Consider the following 25,182-nt stretch of genomic DNA (forward strand, 5'->3'; position numbering starts at 1 on the left):
TGTGAAAAATTAAAAATGTTCAGGCTTGAATGTCAGTCGATTTGGATTTTAATTACAAGCTCAACGATGCATCACACTGCATCTTTCGCCAATCATTTCCGATGTTGTGGCCAAAAAACTAGCAGATTTCGGACGCAAAATCGGGATTTGGCCAAAATATGTCAATGTGAATTTTCGAGCGACCTTACAACTATTTTCCATTTCTTTGCTTGTTCTAGAGCATTATAATGAGCAAAGAAATGACTTAAACAAATGGGAATAAAAAATAGAGGCTACGACTTTGCTTAGTCATCGTCCTCCTCCTCGTCGTCGTCATCATCTTCTTCGCTGGATTGATCCAACCAAGCTACGAGCTTGGCGAGGCTTTGGCGCAGGTCTGCATGCTCCTCCTCGTCCAACTGCTCGTACCACGCCTGTATGGCACTCTCGGACACAAAGTCCTTGTCGTACAGATAGTGCACGATCTGCGAGATCTTCCCCCGCACCAGATGATTCTCCTCGTACACATCCTGCGGGAAAAGGGAATGCTAAAGTGGGTGTGGGTTTGTGTGAAAATTATGGGGACTTCACCTCCAGCGCCTTGAGACAATCCATCATGGCATCCTCGCTCTTAATGTAGTTGGATACCACAGGGCCCAGTTGCTTAAAGGCTGCGTTTATGGCCACTAAAACGTTGTCGTTGGCCGGTTCCACGATGCTCTGCATTCCAAAAACGGCCTTCACCACGTTGAAATTGACTTCCTTGAGGGACATGTTGTACGCATAGCGCGAGGAGTTGATTTCTAGGACAAGGAAGTCAGGGTTGGACTTCTCCCGGAAACCCCGTGTCAAGGAATCGATGACTTCGCCCAGGAAAACTACAATTGGCAAATGGTAAACATGATTAGAATGACTTTAAATTGCACTTGTGGGCAGCACTTACTGTTTGTGTCATCGGGCAGTGGCGTCACCGCTCGCGAGGCATCCTCGTCGTCCTCGCTAAAATCGCTGCAGTAACTGATCTCTTCCAGCGGCGCCAGCAAGTCTCCCATTTTGGGTATGCTGAGCGGCTGCTGTGGCAACAAGTCCTCGCCCTCCGAGTCCTCGGGATCCCCTGTCGTCAAATCGCTGACAATATAGGCTTCCGGACCGATGGACTTCAGCTCCACTACCACCTCACCCTCGCTACGACGTCTGCTGGGCGTCCTGGTGATAAGGGTCTTGGCCAGCGTTGTTTTGGCAGGCAGCACGCTTTTAGCACCGAGCACACACCCCGCGCTCACGTCACAATCCTCGTTGATGATGGCTTCTTCGCCCACCACGCAGTGCTCTAGTCTGCAGTTGTCCATTACGGTGACGCCGGCCATGAGGAACGCATTGGTCAGTCGACAGTTCTTGCCGATCCGGCAATTGGCGCCAATCACGCTGTCACCAATCACTGAGCCACTGTCTACGTGACTGCCCGCTTCGATGACCACGTTCTGGAGCAAAGCCACTTTTGAGACTTGCGCCTCGGGGCTCTTGTAGATATTGTCCTTGTGGAAGACGTACTCCTGCTGCAGCTTGTAAAGACCAATGTCCGGAACGAAGGGGTAGGCCCAGCGGTTAATGATGTCCCGGCTAACCAGCTGGTAGGCCGGCCAGTTGTTCACCTTGTGCGCGTACTGGGCTGCCGGCAGCAGTGCCACATATATCCTGCTGTCCAGCAGCTCCTCGTTTATCAGCAGACCCCTGACGAAGTCATCACGCGTCTGAAAGTCAAAGTTGTCGTTGAAGAGGGACAGCATTGAGGGCGAGCCAATGGCAATCTGCGGATCTAGGAGGTTGTGGTGCAGCGCCACACACGAGTTGCCCAGAAAGACGTCCAGAGGTATTTGGTAGCGATTCTCCTTGTGGTGCATCCGCAGCCGCTGGTGGTAGTGCAGCCGATCGTTGCGACGGTCCACGGCGATCAGCACCTCGTTGCCAGTGCGCACATTGTTGGCACACTCCTTGAACACCAGCGTGGCGGCCGTGCCCTTGTCGAACTTGGCCTGCCGCTTGTGCTGCTCCAGCACAGGGCGCAGATCGGCATTGGTCACCGTATCGGCGCCGAGCAGAATGAAGTTGCCACGGATCAGCGCCTTATTGTCCAGATCACGCATGGCATCGCCGAAGCAGCGACAGCCCTCGCCGCCAATCACATGGACGGTCATCTTGAATGACCAGGCTGCGTCCGTGGCAATGCCGGCCCTGCAATAAACGAGAATCGAACGTTCAGCACCAGTAATTGCATCATCCTGTCAGCTGCTGCAACTGGACCCACCTGATGTGCTCCCGGATGCTCGAGCGATAGAGGCTGGTGTACACGAACACCTCCTCCACGCCGCTGCGGTTTAGCGCCATGAGAGCGTAGTCCAGCATCCGCACGTTGACCAGCGGCAGCAGGGCCTGCAAAGAATCCAACGGGCGCCAGTCAATGGCTGTTCATCTATTCCAGTGGTGCTCACTCACCGTGGAGCCCTCGTCGGAGAGTGGCTTGAAGTTCCACACATTGTTGTCGGCGATCAGCACCGCCTGCACGATCTCCTTCTCGAATTGGGCCATCTTCTCGCGTTGCAACCCAGTAGTTTCCCCAAAAGTTCAACTAGTTTGCTGGCCACTGGAGCGATTGCGGCACGCGGTATGCGGTGTGTGCTAGCACTTGCAGGCTGGTCACACTGCTTAGTCGGGTCGCCAACCAATTCTGATTGGACTCACTCGAACGCCGCATTTCGTAGCATTGACACACTGGTCACACCGCGAAAACGACTACAAGAGTCGCCCGGAAAATAATTGGAGATAAATAATGATAACAGCGCGGTAATTAGCACGCGTGCCACTCTGTCTGTGCTGTGTGTACTACCGCACCGCCTCCCCCTCGCCGCATCAGCCGGCCGAGCCTAGCAAGATCGCGCTGGATTGCCAATAATTGTCATCGCATTACCGATGAATAAGTGCCCCTGGGCGCGAGTGTGTGCATGTGTGTGCGATACACCCACCTTGATGGAGGCAACAACAAGAACAACACAGCAAGCGAGAAAACAAACAAACGGCTGCGATAAGCACTGAACACGATTCCACAACTCAACTGCGATTCCGCCACGGTCGCGCTTCCTAAGAGCAGGGTCACTCCCCGGCCAGTTGCAGTGGCATTCTCGCCACCAGAAACCAAGCAGCCAACTCCCAGTCCAGCGGAAACCCGAAGAATTTCCATTCGCAGGCGACCCCGCAGCAGACGAAGACAAGTCGCTGGGCGTTCGCGCCAACTATAAATAGGAAAGAGCAACGACGCAAACAAACAAACTGTCCATACTGCCCATATCCATATCTACACGCACATTTATCGACGCAGAAGAAGAACCCCTCGAGTACTGCCCTTCATTCAGCGATTACCGCAGCCATCTTTTGGCAAACAGGCGGCGGAGGAGGATCGGGCTTTGCGGGGAAAGCGAAGCGTACTCGAAACCCTATCAGTGCGCAGGATCCGGAGACAAATGGACACGTTGAGCGAGGCAGTGGCCAATGGAACCGCGACTGCGGCCACCAGGACGACCAAGGACATCGTCAAGGAGCGCTTCAAGGAGGACGAGACCATAGAATACGTAAGCAACATCAGGTCTGGCGAATCAAAGCAGACGAAGGTTTAACGACTAAAAAGATGATTAATTACCGCTAACAAGTAACCTTATGCCTTATGCACACTCAGTCTTCTCTCCGAACAAACCCTAAAATAATTGCTATTAAACAATCCTTTGCTTTCAGATATTCGAGGCATATCAGATCAAAGGACCAGAGTACTCCAACCGGCTTCTGGCCCTGGTTTCATCGCAGTCGGGCGGCACGTTTGCCATCATCGCGTTCTCCTACTTGCGCACTCCATTGTCCTCCGCGAATGAGCTGATCATCAACAAGGTGTTCGCAATCGACCACAATTTCCAGTTGCGACAGGGTGAGTAGATCATCACAAAGCTTAACTATGCTAGCCAAACAAATTGCACAGTAACTGTTTGTCAAGTAGTCACAAAACCAATAAGTTTGCGCTCATTGTCGGCCATAACAGATTACGACTGCATTTGTCTAAGATAATATGGGTATCTCAAATAGTTTCAGCTGAGATGAAAGCAAACTAATTAGTGAAAGCTCGTTTTTTTCATATATCGTTTTCCAAATTGTTTTGCAGACAGCAAGAGCTCGATCACCACGCAACAGTTTGACCTGTCCACAGCCGAGGATGGCCCCATCAAGTATTACTACTACGCCACGGAGGGCCACCACTACGAGGAGTTTGTGGCCAAGGTGATTTCCTTCAAGAGCACCATGGCGCAGCATGATCCCGAGACGGTGCTTAACTTCAGGTGGCTGAACGACTACCGGCAAATCGGAGAAGTGAAGCAGGAGCTGAAGAAGCGGGAGAGCGAGTACATTGTCTACAAGGACATAATGTGAGATGGAACATGCCCTGTCAAGCGAGAGTTCTCACGCACATTCATTCCTTCCTTGCAGCATCTACTGCGCCACTTGGAATGTGAACAACAAGACCTGCAGCGACAGCAACAATCCACTGCGATCCTGGCTGGCTTGCAGTGAGAAGCCGCCGGATATCTACGCGATTGGACTGCAGGAGCTGGATACTCCCACAAAAGCTATGTTGAACTCCACCCAGGTGCAGGCCATCGAGAAGCAATGGATGTGAGTTTGCCACATTAGTTGTTTAGCTTGACGTTAGCCTGAGTCTGAGTTGGTTCTTTCTTCCGCAGCGATAAGATGATGGACAGCGTCCACCCAGACGTAGAGTACGAAATCCTGATGTCGCACCGCCTGGTGGCCACCATGTTGACGGTCATCGTGCGCAAGCAGCTGCGGCAGCACATCATCCGCTGCCGGCCCAAGTCGGTGGCCCGCGGCATCTTCAATACGCTAGGCAACAAGGGCGGTGTCGCCATCAGCCTGCAGCTCAACGAGGGCAACATCTGCTTTGTGAACTCCCACCTGGCTGCCCACATGGGCTACGTGGAGGAGCGGAATCAGGACTACAACGCCATCGTGGAGGGTATACGCTTCGATGATGGCCGAACAATCAGTGACCATGAGTAAGTTTGGAGAAGAAGGAAGTATAAGTAAATATTATTTCACTCCATCTCTGTCTTTTTCCAGTCACATCTTTTGGGTCGGCGATTTGAATTACCGCATCCAGGAGCCACCCGGCCAACAGCGACCAGGACCACTGAGCGATGCCCAGACCTACGAGCTGCTGCTGCAGTACGACCAACTACGTCAGGAGATGCGGCGTGGAAAGTGCTTTGAAGGCTACACTGAGGGCGAGATCAAGTTCCGGCCGACTTACAAGTATGATCCGGGCACGGACAACTACGACAGCAGTGAGAAGCAGCGGGCGCCGGCCTACTGCGATCGAGTGCTCTGGAAGGGCACACGCATCGAGCAGCTGGCCTACAACAGCATCATGGAGATTCGGCAGAGCGATCACAAGCCCGTGTACGCCGTGTTTCAGGTGAAGGTCAAGACTCGCGATGAGGTCAAGTACAAACGGGTGCAGGAGGAGGTGCTGAAGGCAGTGGACAAGCGGGAGAACGACAACCAGCCGCAGATCAATGTCGAGAAGACGGTCATCGATTTCGGAACTGTGCGATTTAACGAGCCGAGCACACGGGACTTCAACGTCTATAACAACTGCCCACTACCTGTGGACTTCAGTTTCAAAGAGAAGGACATACACGCCATCTGCGAGCCATGGCTGCACGTCGATCCGCGCCAAGACTCGCTGCTGATCGACTCCGCCCGAAGCATTCGGCTGAAAATGAACGCCAATGTGCGCACCATTGCCGGTTTGCTACGTAAGATCCGCGCCAGCGACAACTTCGATATTCTTATCCTCCATGTGGAGAACGGGCGTGACATCTTCATCACGGTTACCGGCGACTATCAGCCCAGTTGCTTTGGCCTTTCCATGGAGACGATGTGCCGCACCGACCGACCACTAAGCGAGTATTCTCAAGATCAGATTAAGCAACTCGTGAGTTCCCTTCATTTTTGTAATTACATAGTTTTTCTACTGATCACAAACCACGTTTCGTTGCAGATGAATGACGAATCACCGGAATACCGTGTGACGATGCCTCGGGAATTCTTTCTGCTGATCGACTACCTGTACAGGCAGGGCTCCAAGCAGGTGGGCGCCTTCCCGTCCTACGACTCGCGTCTCTCCCTCGGCGCTCAATTTAACTCGGTTCGCGATTGGTTGGACACCTGGTCGGATGATCCGTTCCGTAAGTTAACTCTGTTAGATTGCCACCATAATAGTTGTGAATATTCCCGTACAATCTACAGCTGCCAACGCAGAGTCGGCTGCGCAGGCGCTGCTGCTTTTGCTGGATCTGCCGGAGCATGCGCTGCTGGAGCCTGTAGTCGAGAATCTGCTGGAGTGCACCAACAAGTCGCAGGCTATGGACTACATTTCGCTGTTGAGTCCCCCCAAGCGCAATGTTTTCATGCACCTGTGTATGTTCCTGCGCGCGGGCATCGAGAGTCAGTTCTATGATCTGCATCAAGTCGGTGGGTAGAGAAGCTCCACCAGCATTGTACTAACATAGTAACGCCATTGCTCCCACACAGCATCCACCTTTGGCCGCATTCTGTTGCGCAGCACCGAGCGTGCCGCCTGGATGGACTACCACAGCCGCTGCATACAGTTTATGCGGCTCTTCATCGACACCGACGTCGAGGCAATGGGCAACGGCAATGAGGGCGCCGGAACTGGAACAGGCTCGGGATCCGGGACCCGGGCGGGTCTGCAGGCATAGTCGCTGCAGCTGTGCCGCCGAACCGGAAGCGAGCGATAGATGTACTCTGTTGATAGTTACGCATAGTGTTAGGCTATTTATTTTACTTGTTGGTACTTTGTTGGCACTTAGCATTTATATTTTCTCTGTTTTAACTGTTAATTGTTTGTGCCCGCCCTCCGTTCATTCCAACTCGGTTGTCCCTGCCTGCACCACAAATCCACGGAGACACGCAACCAGCAACGCAAAGATAAATGAATTGTGTAAATAAGTAATTCGTTTAGTACGATTGTTTGTTAGTTTACATTAATGAAGTGACCCTCTTACAGCCCCGTTTCAGTTGCAACTGAAAATAAATAACACCGTTACACAGTATCAATATTCTAAAAAATCTCTACATTTCTTGGCTGTTCACATATTTGGCCACGCCTGCCAAAGTTTTCCAAATTCAAAAAGCGCGCAACGGATTTGTGAGCACGGATGTTATCGATTAAATTCCCAATGTCATCGACAGTGTAACCAGATCTAAGGTGCCGAGTTCAGTTGACGACAGAGACGACATCAGAATGCAAAGGCAACGGATTACTCCAGGATTTAAGTAGCATAGATAATCATTGAAACCGCTGACGACGCGCCCAGTTGAGCACCATGGACTGCGCTACGTTCCCAATGCATCCTAAAATGGACGAGCAGCTGGCCCGAACCTTCGTCATCAACGAGGAGGAGGAGGAGAGGCACATTCAGAAGGTGCAGAACGCCTTCCTTTACTATGGGTAATTGTTATTGTTTTTGAACTGCGTTCTGGAGCACATGCTCCAAACGGACGCTTGCCAGCCGATCGTCAAGGAGGGAGGGGCGGTGCGGTGACAGCAACATACTACCGTTTCGTTTGCCGCCAGTGCTGGCGGTGCGGGAGTATTCACGCCAAATCTGGCTAGTGTTTTCAAATGGCTCACCGTTCTCTAGAAGAGGTCTCTTCTAAAGTAATAAAGCGAAACCACAACTAAGTGTTCATTACCACCATTGCTGACATTTGGGTGAAAAATATCTGCATACCAAAGATATCAGATTGCCCATACAGCGTTTGTAAACACTGTAGTGTGTCATCACTGGTGATAGGCATGCTTGCTGATAATGGAAATCAATTAATTTCTCCCATGCAGGCCATATGCTTGTCAGCGGCTAAAGCGGTCTATGGATTACCTGAACAGCCTGTCTGGCGAGGACCAAGTCATGCTAACTAAGTACCGAGGGCATCTGGAGTGCGTCCGTACGTGCATCGATCGCAACCAGGCGGTTATCCGGGAAATATTGCGCGGGCGTGTCCTCTATCCGACGGATGAGGCAACTGGGGATCCCTCGGAGTTTGACGAGCCGCCGCCAAATGTGCGGCACGGTGACATGGACCAGGTAATTTTCTAAAGCTGCTGTTGAATGCGAAACCTAGGAGGCGCTCCTTCATCATCCCACAAATCTCAATCTAATATAATTTATGTTGCTCTATTTACTTTATCATCTATTTTTCCCACCGCTTTGTCCCTCTTTAAATTGTCAAATATTGGAATTACTATTGGTAAAACAAGGGAAGAGTAATATGTACGTTTAAACTAGTCATTCTTGTGTTTAAAAATTATTTCTACTTCTTAATAGACTACTTACCTTATGTATAGTTTAATGTGCTTGGTTACCTTCCAATATCTTCAGTTTCTCTTTTAATTATTGATTGGAACTATTCGGTATTGTTTCTTTTCCATATCTGTGCACGACACCCAAACCATGCATCTCGCACCCGCTCTAATTCAACTCGCAGATTGATATTCCATTCGATGAAGCTGACGTTGAACCTCTAAAAATTTTAAAGGCCCAGTCGACGTTGAAGTTGATTGCGCGCGACTGGAGCACTGAAGGAGCCCTGGAGCGGGAGCAATCGTATAAACCGATCATCGACAGCATCGTTGCGTACTTCAAGCACAGCGATATGTGAGTGACTACGGACCGTACTTGAGGAGACTTAGCGATTTGATATTCGTCTGCTTTATCTTAAACAGCGAGCTGAAGGAGATAAAGATCCTAGTGCCTGGAGCGGGATTGGGACGGCTCACCTACGAGCTTGCCTGCTTGGGATACTCGTGCGAGGGCAACGAGTTTTCCTACTTCATGCTGATCGCCTCCAATTTTGTCCTCAACCTGTAAGTCCAGTGCAGTAAATTGCTTTTTAATGCTGGGTATTGAACGAGCTCTGTTGTCTCATTCGGCAGCTGCGACTACGAGAACAAGTACGTGCTATATCCGTGGGTGCACCAGTATGTGAATAACTTAAGGCGTGAGGATCAGGTGGCCGCCGTTCGTTTCCCAGACGTCTGCCCGCTCAAAAATCCACCCAAGGGCCATTTTGAAATAGCAGCTGGCGACTTTCTGGAGGTCTACAAGACGCCGAACGCCTACAACTGCGTGGCCACGTGCTTCTTCATCGATTGTGCCAATAATGTTATTGACTTCATACGCACAATTTACAAGTGAGTTGCACTCATTTAAACGTGTATACCGGCGATGTTGATTTTGACATTATCCTTGCAGAATCCTCGCGCCTGGTGGCATTTGGGTGAATCTCGGGCCGCTGCTGTACCATTTTAGCGACGTTAGCGGGCAAAACAGCATCGAGCCGGCGTTTGAGGACCTTTGCATTATCATGGAAAGCGTGGGATTTGTGATCGAGAAATCACGCACTGGCATCCGTACCAAGTACGCACAGAACCCGTCTTCAATGAAGCAGAGCGAGTACCAGAGCCTTTTCTGGGTCTGCCGCAAGCCGGATCTATTTGAGGAGCAGCGGGGCAAACGCAAGGCCTCCAGGGAGCCACACGATCTTATTGTGCGCGAGGACAGCGAGGCGGAGGAGGAGGGAGAGCAACAGCCGGAACGAAATGAAACGGAAGAAAAACAGCAACTAAAACCGCTGGCCACGGCCAACTGCGAGACTGAGATAAAGGCGCAGCCATCGTGATTGCCATTGAACCAAACTGAACAACACACCCAAACACCACAATTATGTCCAAGTGCAAACCCACCTACAGATGGCATCACGAACATCTTAATTACCACGTCATAGGCAAGAAAGGGAACTCGAATCGACAGTGCAATGCTTCGATGTTATAGATTAAACTTTATACCTATATTTACTCCTTTATACACTGTTATATATGGCAGTTTTAATTTTTCAAAGGATGCAAATTTTAGGACAATATCTCGCTCATCATGCTAACTTAAATGGGAAAAGCGTCCCAACTAGGCCAACCAAATATACCAAAAGAAAAACTTAAAAAATTAGGATAAATAGTTTTTATTTGTTCAACTACTAATGGCTTTAAATCGATACCTACGAATTCGACAGGTGTAATAATAATCTGTTGATAAAAATCGATAATCGTTAAGCCTAACTAAAAAATGTAAATACTATTCTTTGTGAATGCTATACAATTATTTTGAAAGTCTTTTATTAATAAGGGATATGTCTATAAAACAATATGTATATCAGTCACTATCTCAACTTCTGATTCATATGTTAACTTTAAACACCTCCTTTTAAAAAAGACTTGATGTCGGTCGGTATTCAGCGGAATATATTGGCCATAGCACTGCACGTGTCATTAATAAAAGGATTGGTAAGCATTGACACTGGAACTTTAATCACTTGAATGGTTCAGGACAGCAATCCGTGCTTTGCGTATCCCAGTACAAGCCGCTTCACCCACTTGCATAGTTTTATACCAACCGCATACTTACAATCTGTGGATCAGCTTTCGGCATTGGAAGAGAACATTCGCCTATTGTCCGATCGCCACTGGCAGCGTGTGTCCAGGTGGCGCAACTTGATCTCTGCGTAGATCTTTTCGAAATGAGGAGCCGTTTTGCGAGCACTTTCGGCCAGGATCTCAAACCAGATGGCCTCACTGAGTTCGGTGCTGGTGTGGCACATAGAGATGCGCGTGGATCCGAGAATACGTTCTCGGAACTGACGCACCAGTTCTCCGAGGCAGCAGTGGAAAGCGGTGGCTTTGTTGCTACTCACCTCCGGGAGCAGGAAGGAGTTTAAGCACCGTGCATCGCCTTTTCCCCGGTATATGGGCAGCCCCGTCGGCCCGTATAAGTAGGCCAACTTTTTGTCCAGTCGTTCCCGCTGCTGTATCTCAAAGTCGATTCGCTGGGCACGCGTGCGGACGAATACCACCTGCGGCAAGTGATCCCGCACATAGCCTTTGCAGGGAAACGTCGGTCTTAGGCGAAGGGCAGCGTTTATCAGACGCAGTTGCTCCAAGGCCAAGCCGTCGATGACTAAAATTAGTATATGGCATACACTCAACAGTTGCGCCATGGTGCCCAGGGAGTGCAGATCGTGGTGATCCGACTCCTTGCTCACAGGCATTAACGGTGGTGTGTCCAGCAGTATGTGACGTTCCCGGGTGATGAAAAACTGTAGGGTCTCCGTGCGTGGACGTAAAATGCTCTTCTGCCCATTGTTTGGCTTAAACTTGTGACGCGTGGCAAAGATGCATTCATCCGCCTCTGGAGAGAATAGGTGTTGGTAGTAGTCGTAGTCCAAAGACCGCTCAGCGGCCAAGAGATTGAGCAGCGTGCTCTTCCCGGAACTCTGACCACCCAGTACCCCGATGACGGTGAAGTCCGTATTGGTTTTGTGGAAGAGCTTGCGGGCATTGGCATTAAAAATGCCATTGGCCACGATTAGGGGTGTGGGACGGTTCATGCGTGGCGGCTGATGCTCCTGAAGAGCATTCGGTGCTCCGGCCGAGGTGCCAGCAGTTCTGGCACCACCACTGCAGCTCCCCTTGTCCCTGCTAGTTGGTTCCGAGCTAACCAATGCGGAGCAAACGGAGCTAGATGGCACGGCGGACAATTGCCCGCTTCCCTGGCCAAGAGCACCTCCAGCCAAAGGCATCTGGCACCTGTCTGCAGGCCGCACCTCACCCGTACGATTGACGATCATCGTTTTGATGGTCGGCGGTGTATCGGGGTAACTACTGGGACTCGACTCCGCCTCCCTGTCCCTCTCCAGCTTCCGATCCTTGTCCCGCTCTCTGTCCCAGGTCTCTTGCTCCCGATCGCGATCCTTCTTTAGCAGAATTTTTGGCTGCATCATGCGGGTGGAGTCCTCGCGCCGGGCGATGGTCACGGGTGTCAGGAGGCCGGAGCAAGATTCATCCCGCTTCTTGTTACGGAAACGACGACGGGAATCAGCCATACCGGAAGCCGGTTATTTGGGGTTTATATTTAACTAAATTTTAAGTACGTTTGAACACGTTCGTGGGTGTCAACGTAAATCTATTGTTTCGCAGCACTGGTATGTACATAACCATCGAAGATGTCATGGAAATATAGCTAAGAATGGAAAATAACGAGAATGAAGGAGAAAATTTTTAATTTAAAATTTCAATCGGCTGGCCCAACGAATAAGGGTATACAATATTGTACACTTTTTTTTATCGCAATTGCACTGGACTTATAGCCAAAAATTTTAAGCATAAGAAGTGAAAGCAAGCACATATCTAAATCTAGCTCGAAACCAGCTGGGTGCTCATCTTGCACGCTGTTACTAGTGTTGGTAACCGAGTGCATCGTGGACGGAACGTCCGGCACCTACTTTGTTTATTTATTGTTATAAATTAGGAAGCATGCCAATCGTGGTGATTACGGGCCTGCCAGCCAGCGGAAAGAGCACACGTGCTCGCCAGCTGCGGGATCACTTCGTGGAGCGCGGCAGGAAGGTGCACCTAATCAGCGAAAACGAGGCAGTGCCCAAGGCGGGCTTTGGAAAGAATTCCCATACAGGTGATTCGCAGAAGGAGAAGGTGGTACGTAGCGATCTTAAGTCGGAAGCCTCGCGTCACCTCAACCAGGACGATCTGGTCATCTTGGACGCCGGGAACTACATCAAAGGTGAGTTCTCAAAAAGGTTCAGCCAAGGCAAGAGGTCGTAAACCACAACCCAAATTTCTTTCAGGCTACCGCTACGAATTGTTCTGCATGTCCAAGGTGTCAAGGACCACCCAGTGCACTGTGTTTACCTGCATACCCCAGGAGGAGGCGTGGACCTTTAATAGCCGACGAACGGCGTCAGATGAACTGCCCGGCGACAATGAAACGGTGCAGCCGGTGGACAACTCGGATGTTCCCTACACCAGAGAGACTTTTGATGCTCTGTGCCAGCGCTACGAGGAGCCGCAGAGCAACAACCGTTGGGACAGTCCGCTGGTGGTAGTCTTGCCCAAGGACACGCTCGACATGGAGGCCATCTACAACGCTTTGTACGAGTCCCAGCCACTTCCACCTAACCAGAGTACTTATAATGTAAGCGTAGAGCTTGGCCAGAGCCGAAGACGAAATATCACAAATAACTGCTTTGTCCAATCCGCAGGCGCCGCTGGGAGCAACCAACTACCTGTTCGAACTGGACAAAATCTTGCAGGCGATCATAAAGGAGATCCTCGGCGCGGTCAAGATCAAGGCCTTCGGCCAGCTGCGCATCCCGGGGAGCAGAAATCCCGTGAAGGTCGCCACTTCGATGAATGCCCTTCAGCTGAACCGCCTGCGCCAGAAGTTCATCACGAGCACGTGCCACGCCAGCCAGACGTCTCCCACTCCGCTGGAGCAGGTGCCGCATTTATTTGTGCAGTTCATCAATGCCAACACGATCGGCTGCTAGCACTGTGATTGCGGCAAGACAAATGCTAAAACGAAGTTCTTACCTCGGGCAGCAGGATAATGTTTTTAGGCTGATGTCAACACAATTAAATGTAGAAATCAAATAAAATATGTAGCTTAAATACTAATATGAAGATCGATTTTAATTATTATTATCACTATGGATAAATCAAGTTGACGCTACTGGGTTCTTGTGGCGCACTTGGTCTGCTTATTTATTATTTCGTAAGAAAAACCATACATTTTGTTCAAAATACATATAGTGGGTTAACAACTACATGAAATCAATTAAAAATAAGATTTAGTTATTTCCATTTGAATTTAAAAAATATTTTCCTTCGCCTATAAAATCTACTCTACTTACAGCGAAAAAAAGTTCAGTGAACGAACTTTTCTCTTGCGCAGCGGGAATTGAAGAGAACACTCTCTTTAGCGCGCTCTCTTCCAACGCAGCGCTGCAGCACGAGATTGGGGCAAGTGGAGTGGTGGTGCCAGTCGGTGGTGGATTGTTCAGTGTATCCCACGAGCTAGTCGCGCGCGGAAAGCAAACGCTTCGAAAATCAAACGATATTTCCGTTGTGGGTTGCCAAGAAATAAAATAATAACACAAAACGAAATAACTATTTTTTTACGTTTTTTTTGTTGCCTCTCCAGGATTTTGTTGACCACCGTAGATTGGATATGTGAAACAAATTTTAAGGGCCTCCATCGCCCCCACTTTCTCTATCTTAGCTGCCCTAGCAGCAAGGTGCACTGTGTGTGTGTGCGACAATTTTACAAGTGCAACATGAATAAATGCAAAGAAAACTTTTTTTTTTAATTCTTGACAACAAGAATTTGCAAGCATCTTCAAAGATTCAACAGAAAATTGGCTTGTTTTTGTTTTGTGTGTGAGTTTACGTGTGCGTGCGTGTGTGTGTGTGTGTGGCGCAAATATAAGAAAAAATGCATAACGACACCTTGGCACTGACGCTATTTTTTTAATTAAATTTTTTATGTGTGTGCTCCGTTGCAGTTGACGTTTAACCCCCACCCACCCAAATAAAGCAAATCTAACTAAAGAGTCCTGCAAAAAAATCAACAGCTGCTTGATTTTGAAGCCTTGATACCTTGAAATCCTGCATCAGCCAACAGCCCCAAAACAAAAGAAAACGAATGCAAATACACTAATGTGAACAACAACTAAATTGCAAGTGAAATGTTTTAAGCCAACTGCTGTGAGTGTGTAACAAAAAAAAAACCAAAAGAAGAGTGATTCAAAGCAACCGCAAGTAATCAACTTGTAACGGTAGTCGGATACTCGCTTGCCGGCGGAGCATGGATATCGCCCCAGTTCCGCCACCACCATTATCGATATCCGTATCGCTCTCGGCTCCAGGATCAACGGTACTCGCAAACGCTGGCCACTAGAGAAGCGTCAGCCGAATGCCTCAAAGATGCCACCGCTGCAACGGGACCAATTGAAGTGAGTACCACTAAGGATTCTCTCTAGCATTTAAGAAGTGTCTCCGTATCCTTGGCCATTTTAAGCTTCCGCATGCATTGCTGAATCCCAAAATGTTTCGCAAACTTCCCCATAGCGATATACAATCGCTTCGGATTATCGATAGGACTGGAGAGGTTTACCACACTAGATCATATTATATCATTTATGTAAATAGTGCCGACCGTTAGAATTAGAATTCGAGGCTCTGCCCATAAATACGAGTACCTTGTACATTTCGCCAAATGGCGCAACACTTTAATCACTGACCAATAATCCGGGTGATGGCATTATAATTTGCCTACGGCTGCGGGGCTCTACAGCCCCACAGACCCCAGCTGGGCTTAAGTTCAGCAGTTTAGGGGGCGCTTGGGCTTAGTCACCGCGCCTTAAAGTTCACCAAAGAGGTGGGAGGTGTAGCAGCAGAAGCAGCAGAAGCACATGTTGGCCGGTTCGTTGGCCTGGCCGAGATATCTTGAAATAAAAAAGTTCGAGCTCGAGTTCGCCGCTCTCTGTTTATGAATGAAACGCAACGAGGAAGCGCGCGCAAAACTCAAAGCCAAAGAGAGAGGCGAAGAGAGCTGAGAGAAATGGTCAGAGAAAATGGAAGTGGAAATGCGGAACAAAAACAATGAACGTAAACGTCTCTTGCTCTCTCTCTCTCTCTCTCTCGCGCTACCGATGGCGAGTTCATCGACCTTTGCTATTGAAATTTTTGGGAACGCACTCACACACAGATACGAAACACGCACACGAACGTAAGCACGTATGCGCTGCTTATTTACACATTGATAAACAATCGTTGATGCTGAATGTCGATGACTACGATTTTAATGCCGCTAAATCCCAATTATATTAAAGGCTTGCAGATGCCCTTTCTGGCCAAGTTTTTAAATTGTATGTGAAATGAAGTTCGATTTGCGATAAACCAAACACGCAAAAAACGCGACCGCAAATAAAGGGTTGTTCGCGGATGTTTATTCTAGCTACTTTCTTGGTTTTTTTGTAACATTTTCGTAAACAAGTATTTCGAAGTATTTGAAATATTTGTAAACTATCAAAGTTTATTTAAAATTATGTTGTGTCTGACTCCTGTTTGTGGGAAGGGAGGGCATCGAAAGTGCGGCTCCATTCGTACCCATTTATTGGCTGGTTTCTTCTTCCTGATTGCCGATGTGTGTGTGTGTTTGTGAGTAGCGGGTGGGTTGGCAAACGCACGATAACAACGCCTAGAACTTGGGGACTCTCCGCTTGGCACGGGAAGCGAGGGGGTGGCATCCAGAAATGGGGACTGGGGCCATTGGGCATTGTTTTGTTTCTGCTCCCTGCTTCTTCGCATTACGACTGCCGCTTGTTACCAAGTCCCAAATGGCTCTACATTGCTATATGTACATGTGTGCCTGGGCGCAGGGGAGTAGGCGGCAGTTGATTAAGGGGATTTTAGATCCCAAGACGAGTCCTCGCAGCTCGGACATTCTCGGGAATAGTTAAGGCAACAAATCCTGACTAACTTCAAAGGGTTCTTGGTTCGCGGTTCCTGGGCTTTTTGGTCTTTTTGGGGTCTCTGCACCACAAAACTTGTATCCCCTTTGCGCGCCACTGGAATTCTTGCGCGAGTGCTGTATCTGTGTGTTCGTGCGAGGTCAACGACCAAAAATGTAGTGACAAGGGCGTCAGAGTGATTCCAAAATTTGTGTATATTTCGCCATTACAGCAAAGAAACAAGGAAGAGACCGTAAAAAAGGGGCAACGCTTTATTCTGGTTTTATGTCTGTTTTCTCGTCGCTCTGTTGATGTTCTTCGTTTCGGGTATTTCTGGAGAAGCAGTTAGAACTTACCCTGTCCAGAGCCACAAACGTTGAAACCTTCAAAATCGGTTTCAATGTCATGTAACCCCCGTTTACATGGCTTACCCGTGCGCGAAAGAGACGGACGGCAAGGGTGGCAATTTGGGAGGCAATGGTTTGGGCAACGCAAACGCAATCACACGTACGTTGGGCGCCCAATTATGGGAATATATGGTATGTATAGGGAAATCCCCATGCAGGCAGGAATCCGGAAAACCGAAAACCAATGGCTTTCAATCCCGCATCCCGAATTCTGACAGCTGTCAAATGCCGAAATAGCACACTTGCGGTGCGAAGTAGATTCCAGTTTTGGTGTTTGTCTTTAGCTATTTCAAATATTCAGGTTTGTCGAAATGGAAGCTTAAGGAAGGCAGTTAACCTTCTTATATTTTACAAAAAAAAAACACTGCTTCGAACTTTTCGCTTTGTAAAAATTTGTGTTGCATATACACAAGTGAATACGTGCGTGTTTCATTTCCTTTTGTTTCGATGCCTTCGGTTCCATTTCGTTTCGCCTTGCATTTTAATCAATGCCAATGAACTTGAAGTTTATTTAGCGCGTACTCAATATCTCCCCTGGGATAAGGTGCATTGCCCACTTGAGAACTCCACAAACCTGAGAAGTCTCTACGTTAGCGTAAACACGCCTATCAGTTCCGTGTCCACCCGTTCCGCTGGATCGCCGTTCCATTCCCCGTTCCCCGTGGCCCTATGCCACTCGGTTCACAGTTGCTTGATCTCAGGCTAAGTTGAAAGGAATGAAGAGGAATTTCCCTTATCTCTAGTTCGCCGCTGTACATTTTCCTCTTGCCATTTGATAGCTGTCACAATATTATGCACAGTGGGAGGGGCAGGAGAATAGGGGAGTAACAGGGGGAGTCGGTGCTGGCCATGCACACATACATACGTAACTTATAAATCACCCAGGGGTCAGTGCCTCGATAAAGTTCTTATTGTCTCCGTATCGCACTCTTTCCTGCTTTCTCCCTCTTTGTCACGCGCTTTTCTATCCTTAGTCATGATTACTAATTATGTGCCATTGGATTGATTGTGTTCGTATTTAGCTGCCTCCCTCATTGGGAAAATGAAAAGCTAAAAGTTTGACAAATGCAAGATGCACAATGCTTGTTGTTCTGGCTAGCTTAAGAATACCCAGTTTGCCATCTGATAAATTTATGATGTGCCATATTAAAACAGCAATCAGTCGAAAGTTACGAAACGCCTTGAGCGTGTGTTCTTTGGAATTTTAAATCGACTTCCGCGTGGATTGCACTTTCCCAATCCGATGAATCATCCGGTTCGCGGTCACAATTGGACACCTTTTGTTCCAAGCTGGGTTGGCACTTTTCACTGCTCCGCCTTTTTAGCGACTCTTGCTGTTTTAGCCGCTTTCTTCAGCCAACAGAAAATACGGAACGATCACGTTGCGACCTTTGGACTCGCGACCTGGCGATCTGTCAGTCGAGTCCTGACTAATGAGCTACACAGGAGAATGCGTGATATCTGGCCACAGGCGATCCAATCCAATCCAATCCAGTGCCTACACAAGCGATCTGATGGATGCGATCTTTCGCCGCTGCCTCTTCCCCTTTGGGCCAGTTTACCATTTCACCATTTCACTTCCACATACTTCATCGCTCAAATTTCTCCACTCGGTTGTTGACTTGTTCGAGTACGGAATACGAAGAGTTTGCCCTTTCCTAGCGAAGAAGCTTATTGGCTGTGGTTACAGTGAGCAGTAATTTGGATTTCTTTTGAGAGGCTAACGAATTCTGGTTCTCCTGATATTTACAAATATTGAGCTTAAGTTTCAAACTATGGATTCGAAGATCTAGTAATAAATGCCTTGAGTTTCCTCGAAAGTATAAGTAAGTATGTGTGCATGGATGTGTGTATGTGTGTACAACCGATAAGCCATGTTTGTCGGATACTTTGAGGGATAGCCCGTCACCTGAGGTAAGGTGCGTATCGAGCACGGATCGCTTATTTATATTTTTGATACCTTTGATAGAGTATTTGCACTTTCTTTCCAACTGTTATCGGAAGTTCGGGTTTCTCTTTGAATTTGTTGGCTTTGTACATATTGGTACGTATGTACGTATTCGTGTTTTTTTGTTTTTGTTGTAACTGGCGAATAGTAATAACAACTCGCCCACACACAGGCACGGGTGCGGATATGTGTGCGTGAATAGCGAAAATAGGTACAATGTTCGTTCAATGACCTTTTACTTTTACACTACTCCCATTAGCATTCCGCCCTCTCGCGCTTTATGGTGTGTGTGTCTGTGAGAGTGTGTGTGTGTGGTATGTGTGTGTGCGTTTTCGCCCATGCTTTCCCCTCGAGTACTGTCTCTTTCGCTCGCCGATATTCGAGCTGATATGGTTAAATTAGTCCGTTTTTGCGGAATTGCGTAATCCGTTCAATAATGACGTCAATTCCAATGGACCCAGCTCAAATGCAAATTGCAGTGCATACAAAAGAGAACAAGGCGGCCGTCTGGCCTCTCGCTCTCGAACACGTTCGTAATAAGGTAGAAATGATATATACGACAAGGATTTAAAAAAAGACTCAAAAATGTTAAGCGTCAAGTTTAAGTTGAAGTTGCTGCACACAGATACTCTCCCGCACACAGATACTTACACGCACACACACACACAGGCACGCGGAAAGCGCGCACAACGAACCAAAAGAAAAACAACAAAAAGGGCATGTTCAATGTGAATGACCGCCAACTAACACACATTTGTGAGCGTGCTAAAACAAAAGCAGAATCAAAATCAAAATCAAAGGCAGTGCAAAGCCAAGAGCAAAAACAAGACCGCACAGCTGCGCTGCCGACGTCGGCAGAGGAAGCAAAGTAGCGTCGTCGGGGCAACAACAACAACTACTAAAAAGTAAAAATACAGCACAGCAGAAAGTTGCAGCAGTGTTTTTTTGCACACCCCACAAATGAGTCGATGGCGTTTTCAACTAGCCTTTAATATCAATTCAATTCGTTTTAATTATAAACAAGTGCATATGCATTTGTAAATCTCGTTTATTTGAAATACAATAGTATCGGAATAACACCTGGCATTGTGTGCTAAATAAAAACGTTTGTGGGGTGGACTGTTTTCCGGGGAAAGTGCGGAGTGGGTTTCCAGCTTTTCTTCGGTTACATTGGCCGCCTGGACGGTCCTTTGCGCATTTGTATTCACTGTACAGTCGGCATAGTGTGGCTGTTGTTGTTGTTGCAGTAGTTTCATTTGACTTGCAAGAGCAAGCGTACAAGCCGCAAAGAACAACTACAACGACAACAACACAACTACAATGCGAATGAAAATAAAAACAAAGAGTACGAAAGAAAGAAGAAAACAACGGCAGGCAAGAAGAAGACGAACCGGCAATGTCATTAAACCCTAAACAAGAACAACAACAACAATAAAAACCGAAACCAGAAGCGTTATGACATAAAGAGCAGGACAGAAAGATAGAGAGAGAGAGCAAAACCGGCCGGCTGAAAAAAGCAAGAAAAAGCAAACAAAAACGAGCTCTCTTACTCTCTCTTTTGCGCTCTTGCTCTCGCGATTTCAGGTTGAACGACCGACCTAGCCATTTTGTATTTGTGTGTGAGCGCGGTTGTGCCAGTGTTGGTGTGCCGTGGGGATCAAGTGAGTCATTTTTTATTACTTTTGATTTGATTTCGTTTGCTTGCCTGCTTTGGCTCCGCTTTTAACCTGCGATTGTTGCTCTTTTTCGCCGTTTTTCGTTGGCCACTTCGACTTTTGTGCACTTCCTTGTTGATCACCGCCACCTTCGCCGCACCCACACAAACACACACACACAAACCTCGCACACTTTCCTTCGCTTCTGCTTTGCATTCGTCGTATATGAAAATCTTTGTGCGCTTATCATAGATAGAAAGCAGTGCGAATATACTTTAAGGTGGACCATCCAGCTGAATCTCGTTCAGAATCGAGTTGCAATACGAAGCCACCTGTTGCCCGCTAATAAACGCTTTTAAAACGCATTTAAATGTACAGATCCATATGCAAAATAAAAATTGAAATCATTTGGACTTAGACTTGCATTACGAGCAATCTAAGATGAAACACCCACCCACCCGGGTCCACCCCAATTTACCGTACACAGCAACAACAAAGATCCGCGGTTCTTTCTTTCGGCCAGCATTCGCACTCGCGCCGTCCCGCTCGCTCTTTGCACGCATGTTGACCTTGACTGTGACTTTCATAAAATTGGTCGTCGCTGCTGTTGCTGTTGTTGCCTCTCTTGAGCTTTGCCATTGTTGGGGCTGTTGGTCTTTCTTCAGTCGCTTATGAACTCAATTCGGTTCTTTGAATATGTATGTGGAGCACATTAAAAGAACTACAACAGCCAAAAACAAATACATAATAAACGTACACGCAGCGATTCCGTTAGTCCGTGCTTATGGCTTTATCTTTTGGACAAATTTCAAACTTAATTCCTGCCCAAATAGGAAGTCCCAGGACCGTAAATGTGTAATAAAAGTCAAAATTATGCTGCCCTATTTATTTGATTGCTTACAAGGATTTCAAACTGGAGCGAGCGGAAAGTGGGATTATCTAAATGTCATCGTTCCAGTGATATTTTTTCGTTTTGTTTTTTTTCTTAGTTTTCCAAGCCAAAGAATCCATTGATTGTGCACTAAAAGGAGAATGATAAGATTTGTTTTAAAAAACTGTTAAATGGTTCTTTTGCTAATTCCTAGCGCACTCACACGCCTGGTTTCCACACTATCTCACGCACACGTAGATTTCGGCAAGCTCGAAAGTCAAGCCGAAAAAAGAGATTTCTGCCGCGCGCTTTCTATGCAAAAGTTCACTGAACTGGCCCATCACACCAAAAGCCAAATAAAACGGAAAAGGTGGCCAGCGAAAATGGCTAATAAGATGGAGCTACACGAAGGCCAGAATGAGAGAGGGCGACTGAGTGGGTGGCTGCTGCTGGCAGAGGGCCAACGCATTTGCTCAGCGATGCGCATCAATTTCGAGTTCAATGTCAAACCACAAAAAAGCCAACGTCGCTGCGAAGTCGCCGATGGTGCGGAAGGGAAAAGGGTGGGCGGGGGGCGGAGGGTTCAACGTGAAACGATCCATTTTCGTTAGCACGCAGGACAAAGAGATTTAACACTACACCTTACCACTATCTTCTATATATGTATATATGTATGTGTATTTTAGTATGTGTACCTATACTACAGCAATTGGGAATAAATTGGAGTAACTATAGGTAGTTTTGGGTCACCGCATTCAATTGGGCAGAACGTGGACGGAAAGCCAAAGTTACCGAAATCTACAAGCGGATTAATAATCATAAGTGAAGTCATACATACATAGGTACAGCTTCAGTGACATTGGGCAAATCTTCAACCAGAACTATGGATCTGCATTTGCCGTGAGTGGAACGCCAGTTGGTCGTGGAACGCGAGTGTTGTGGAATGTATCTTGCAGATTGTGGACTGTGGGCAGCGCTGCCAGCTGCGATGCCGGAGGGCGTTAAACTTCACGGTCATGGCATTTTCCTTCTTGCTCTCCCCGCCCCTTCCCCAACAGCACTATATTCCCCCTCCCCCTTTCACGCTTTTTCTCTCTCTCTCTCTCGTTCTGCGTGTGATTGATGGTGACGCATTGCTGACCACTACGCACTCTCCTAGATTCTCCCACTCCCGCTCCCTCACTTCCCCACTCCCCCACTAGTTTATCTTTCTCCGCTCCTCGCTGCCTCCCTGTCTCCCTTGCCCAGTCGCTTACTTGGCGGTGGAGGCGAATGACCGATAAAAGCCAACCACGCGCCAATCATCCGACTGATAAACCCTGCGACAGCGAAAAGTGAAGAAAGTGGCAGGACTAGGGGTGGTGGGGCTAGGTAAAGGGGAATTAAAGGCCTAGTCGAATCAGATACCAAAACTTATTGTTGCCTAGTGCCGAAAGCATAAGATTGCGAACAGCGAAACTAACGTGAACTCAACCGATAGCATTTATAAATACATGATTAAAACAACTCGGGCAATGTTACCAATAACAACAGTTAACCCTCAGCTTTAGCCGCTCGGATTCTAACTAACCTTGGACTATCATAGGACTTCGTCCACAGTGACACCGCGATATATGTAACGCTCCTCAATCGCAAGTGATCTAATCTGGCGAGATTCCCCAGCGACACAGCACCGAATCGATGTGTCTGGAGTGGTCCAAGCAGGGATAACTCGATGGCTCCCCTTTAAAACGTGTCGCACGCTGCAGATTGAAATGAACGCTGGGGATGGGGGGCTGGGGGGCTGGGGGGCTGGAGTTCCGTAATAGTTAGTTTGCATTGGCTCGGCACCCGAAGGGAGCGGAGCGGGGCAGACGAGGACGCGGCCCGTCGAGCATTCAACCCTAACCTCAGACAATGTTGAACTATGCACCAACACTCGAGCACAGCACAGCACACAGCACGCAGTGCACACACACAGAACACAACCACAAACAAACGAAGAGTGCAACGGCAGCAGCAGCCCTACATTTCGCTTCCCCTAAATACAAGAACCGAATAAATGGGAAAACAAAAAGCAGCGTCAACAATCGCGATAGGGCATGGGCGGGGGTAGGTGCCACAAGGAGGAGCAGAGAGGAAGCAACGCCATCGGGAATGCCCTGTTGCCACATTACGTCACGAAGGAGCGACAGAGAGGGGCGATGGAAAGGCCAACGACCAGCACACATTTCAGGCCGCAAAAAGGAGCGACTGGGCGGCGGATGGGGAGGGCGAGTGGAAGGGACGGGCAGTTCATGTAAGGAGCAGGGGCGACCCTCGTCAACAGACAAGGGCCGGTGCCCAGCGGGAGTGAGCGAGACAGACTGCGCGCTGCCGAGTTCAACAACCTTCGACGACCCTGAGAAGAGGGGTCAGCAACCCCTACGAGTTATTACGTGCTACGTGTATATGTGCATATATGTGTGTGTGTGAGAGTCGTAGGACCTAAAGAGAAGCGAGCGAACTCTCTTCGAAAGAACGCTCTTTGACTACAACCGGAATGAGGAGAAGGGAAAGTAGGCATTAGGGTGGTCCACTTATCAAGGGTTTCTGCTGTTGCAAATGTTGCAAAAATGGCTAGTTGCGCCGGATCAAATGTCAATACAAATTAGGGAGCTACTAAGTTCGATGCCATTGAAAGGACTAGGTTATAGTCCTCGGCTGCCAACGAGCGCAGTGGTCCACCCTAGCGGGCAAGAGAAACAGAAAGGGATGGCTATAGGGAAGAGATGCCAGTTGGAGCTGCTGCTTGGGGGTAGGCAAACTTTGGATGCGTTTGCGTTTGTTTTCGCCGGTCGTTGCCCGAGAACGTTGGCGTCCCGACCGACGTCACCGTCCGACGTCGGCGTTCCAACTTTGGGGTCGTTGGTGGTCGTTATCCTATATAACGAAAAAATCTATTTTTATTTGCATGCGCCCGGCTGCCTTTGCTTTTGCCTCTGCCTGTGGCGCTGTGCTGTGTGCCCTCCGTCTCGTTTCACTGGGAATTCACTGTGGAATAGGGGTGGGTGGGGAGTATTGCAACTAGGTGGCCAGAGGATGGACCTGCCCTCGGCCAACTGTTGTTGCACCTGTCCTAGGTCAATGGGCCTTGATCGGATTTGACTTACGCAATACATTTGTTTGAATGCTGGCGACGACAGAGGTCCTTTCGGCGTTATAAACGTGGTAAGGGACAAAGAGCGATCTAACTAATACACTTGTAAAGCTGTCTGCCAACCGAGTTCATTTTGTTTTCGTTTTCTGTTTATTTGTTCGCTTTTTCCCGGTGATGCCCAAGCCCCTTTGCATAGCTATGGCGTTGCTTCCGCGTTTTTGCAGTTGCATTAGAAATCAAGAGCGTGTTCGATGCAGTGAACCCATAAAACCGAATGTTTACTGCGAATTGTGAACAAATTCATTTTGGCTTCTTTAGTCACGCCTATAAGTTGTGTGGGATAAAAGAAGCTACAGAAAAAGTACCCAACTATTAGAGTTGAGTGAGCCATTATTAGAAGGATAACATTGAAACGGAAAAGTAGTACAAAAAGAGACAGCCGCAACTGCGTTTTTGTCCATGAAACGTACTTTGTTGACCTTTCTCTGACGCTGCGGCTGCACCTACACCCACACATAGCCACACACACATGCGCAGGCATGTACATACATAGCGTTGGGGTTAATGAAACCGATTGGCACACAAGCTGACACTGCAAGCGCAACGCCATCAAAACAAAGGCAGCACGCCATCTAGTGCACCAGCTGCCAGCTGACTGGCGCCATCTGTGCAGCAGCCACCAGACATAGAGGGCGCCAGAGGTT

The 25,182-nt window shown here is 48.3% G+C and overlaps 5 protein-coding genes across 6 annotated transcripts; 3 read left to right on the forward strand and 2 right to left on the reverse strand.

The window, feature by feature from the left end:
* Nucleotides 1-25: 25 nt before the first annotated feature.
* LOC6616058 (translation initiation factor eIF-2B subunit epsilon) lies at nt 26-2,653 on the reverse strand. The gene is made up of 5 exons (XM_002040388.2): nt 2,473-2,653; nt 2,285-2,409; nt 923-2,211; nt 571-857; nt 26-509 (listed from the first exon to the last, which is right to left on the reverse strand). The coding sequence occupies exons 1-5, from the start codon at nt 2,563-2,565 to the stop codon at nt 285-287; spliced, it is 2,019 nt and encodes a 672-aa protein (XP_002040424.1). The 5' UTR covers nt 2,566-2,653; the 3' UTR covers nt 26-284.
* Nucleotides 2,654-3,494: 841 nt separating this feature from the next.
* LOC116802338 (type II inositol 1,4,5-trisphosphate 5-phosphatase) lies at nt 3,495-7,172 on the forward strand. Its single transcript, XM_032726659.1, has 9 exons — nt 3,495-3,602; nt 3,763-3,949; nt 4,181-4,442; nt 4,504-4,689; nt 4,758-5,090; nt 5,155-6,031; nt 6,098-6,284; nt 6,346-6,570; nt 6,631-7,172. Exons 1-9 carry the CDS (start codon nt 3,495-3,497, stop codon nt 6,816-6,818), a joined length of 2,553 nt encoding a protein of 850 aa, XP_032582550.1. The 3' UTR covers nt 6,819-7,172.
* Nucleotides 7,173-7,329: 157 nt separating this feature from the next.
* LOC6616059 (carnosine N-methyltransferase) lies at nt 7,330-10,277 on the forward strand. 2 transcript variants are annotated; one of them, XM_002040389.2, is made up of 6 exons: nt 7,330-7,570; nt 7,961-8,207; nt 8,608-8,777; nt 8,846-8,986; nt 9,056-9,313; nt 9,375-10,277. In XM_002040389.2, the coding sequence occupies exons 1-6, from the start codon at nt 7,446-7,448 to the stop codon at nt 9,799-9,801; spliced, it is 1,368 nt and encodes a 455-aa protein (XP_002040425.1). In that variant the 5' UTR covers nt 7,330-7,445; the 3' UTR covers nt 9,802-10,277. The 2 variants fall into 2 exon arrangements, with proteins under 2 accessions (XP_002040425.1, XP_032582551.1); XM_032726660.1 differs by having other exon boundaries at nt 8,659-8,777.
* On the reverse strand, nt 10,122-12,156 carry LOC6616060 (protein SMG9). The gene has a single exon (XM_002040390.2). It carries the CDS (start codon nt 12,052-12,054, stop codon nt 10,591-10,593), a length of 1,464 nt encoding a protein of 487 aa, XP_002040426.1. The 5' UTR covers nt 12,055-12,156; the 3' UTR covers nt 10,122-10,590.
* A 249-nt stretch (nt 12,157-12,405) lies between these two features.
* Nucleotides 12,406-13,648, forward strand: LOC6616061 (protein KTI12 homolog). The gene is made up of 3 exons (XM_002040391.2): nt 12,406-12,749; nt 12,814-13,160; nt 13,228-13,648. Exons 1-3 carry the CDS (start codon nt 12,485-12,487, stop codon nt 13,513-13,515), a joined length of 900 nt encoding a protein of 299 aa, XP_002040427.1. The 5' UTR covers nt 12,406-12,484; the 3' UTR covers nt 13,516-13,648.
* The last annotated feature ends 11,534 nt before the right edge of the window (nt 13,649-25,182 follow it).

The sequence above is a fragment of the Drosophila sechellia genome, chromosome X, assembly GCF_004382195.2.
Source record: "Drosophila sechellia strain sech25 chromosome X, ASM438219v1, whole genome shotgun sequence".
Classification (NCBI taxonomy): domain Eukaryota; kingdom Metazoa; phylum Arthropoda; class Insecta; order Diptera; family Drosophilidae; genus Drosophila; species Drosophila sechellia.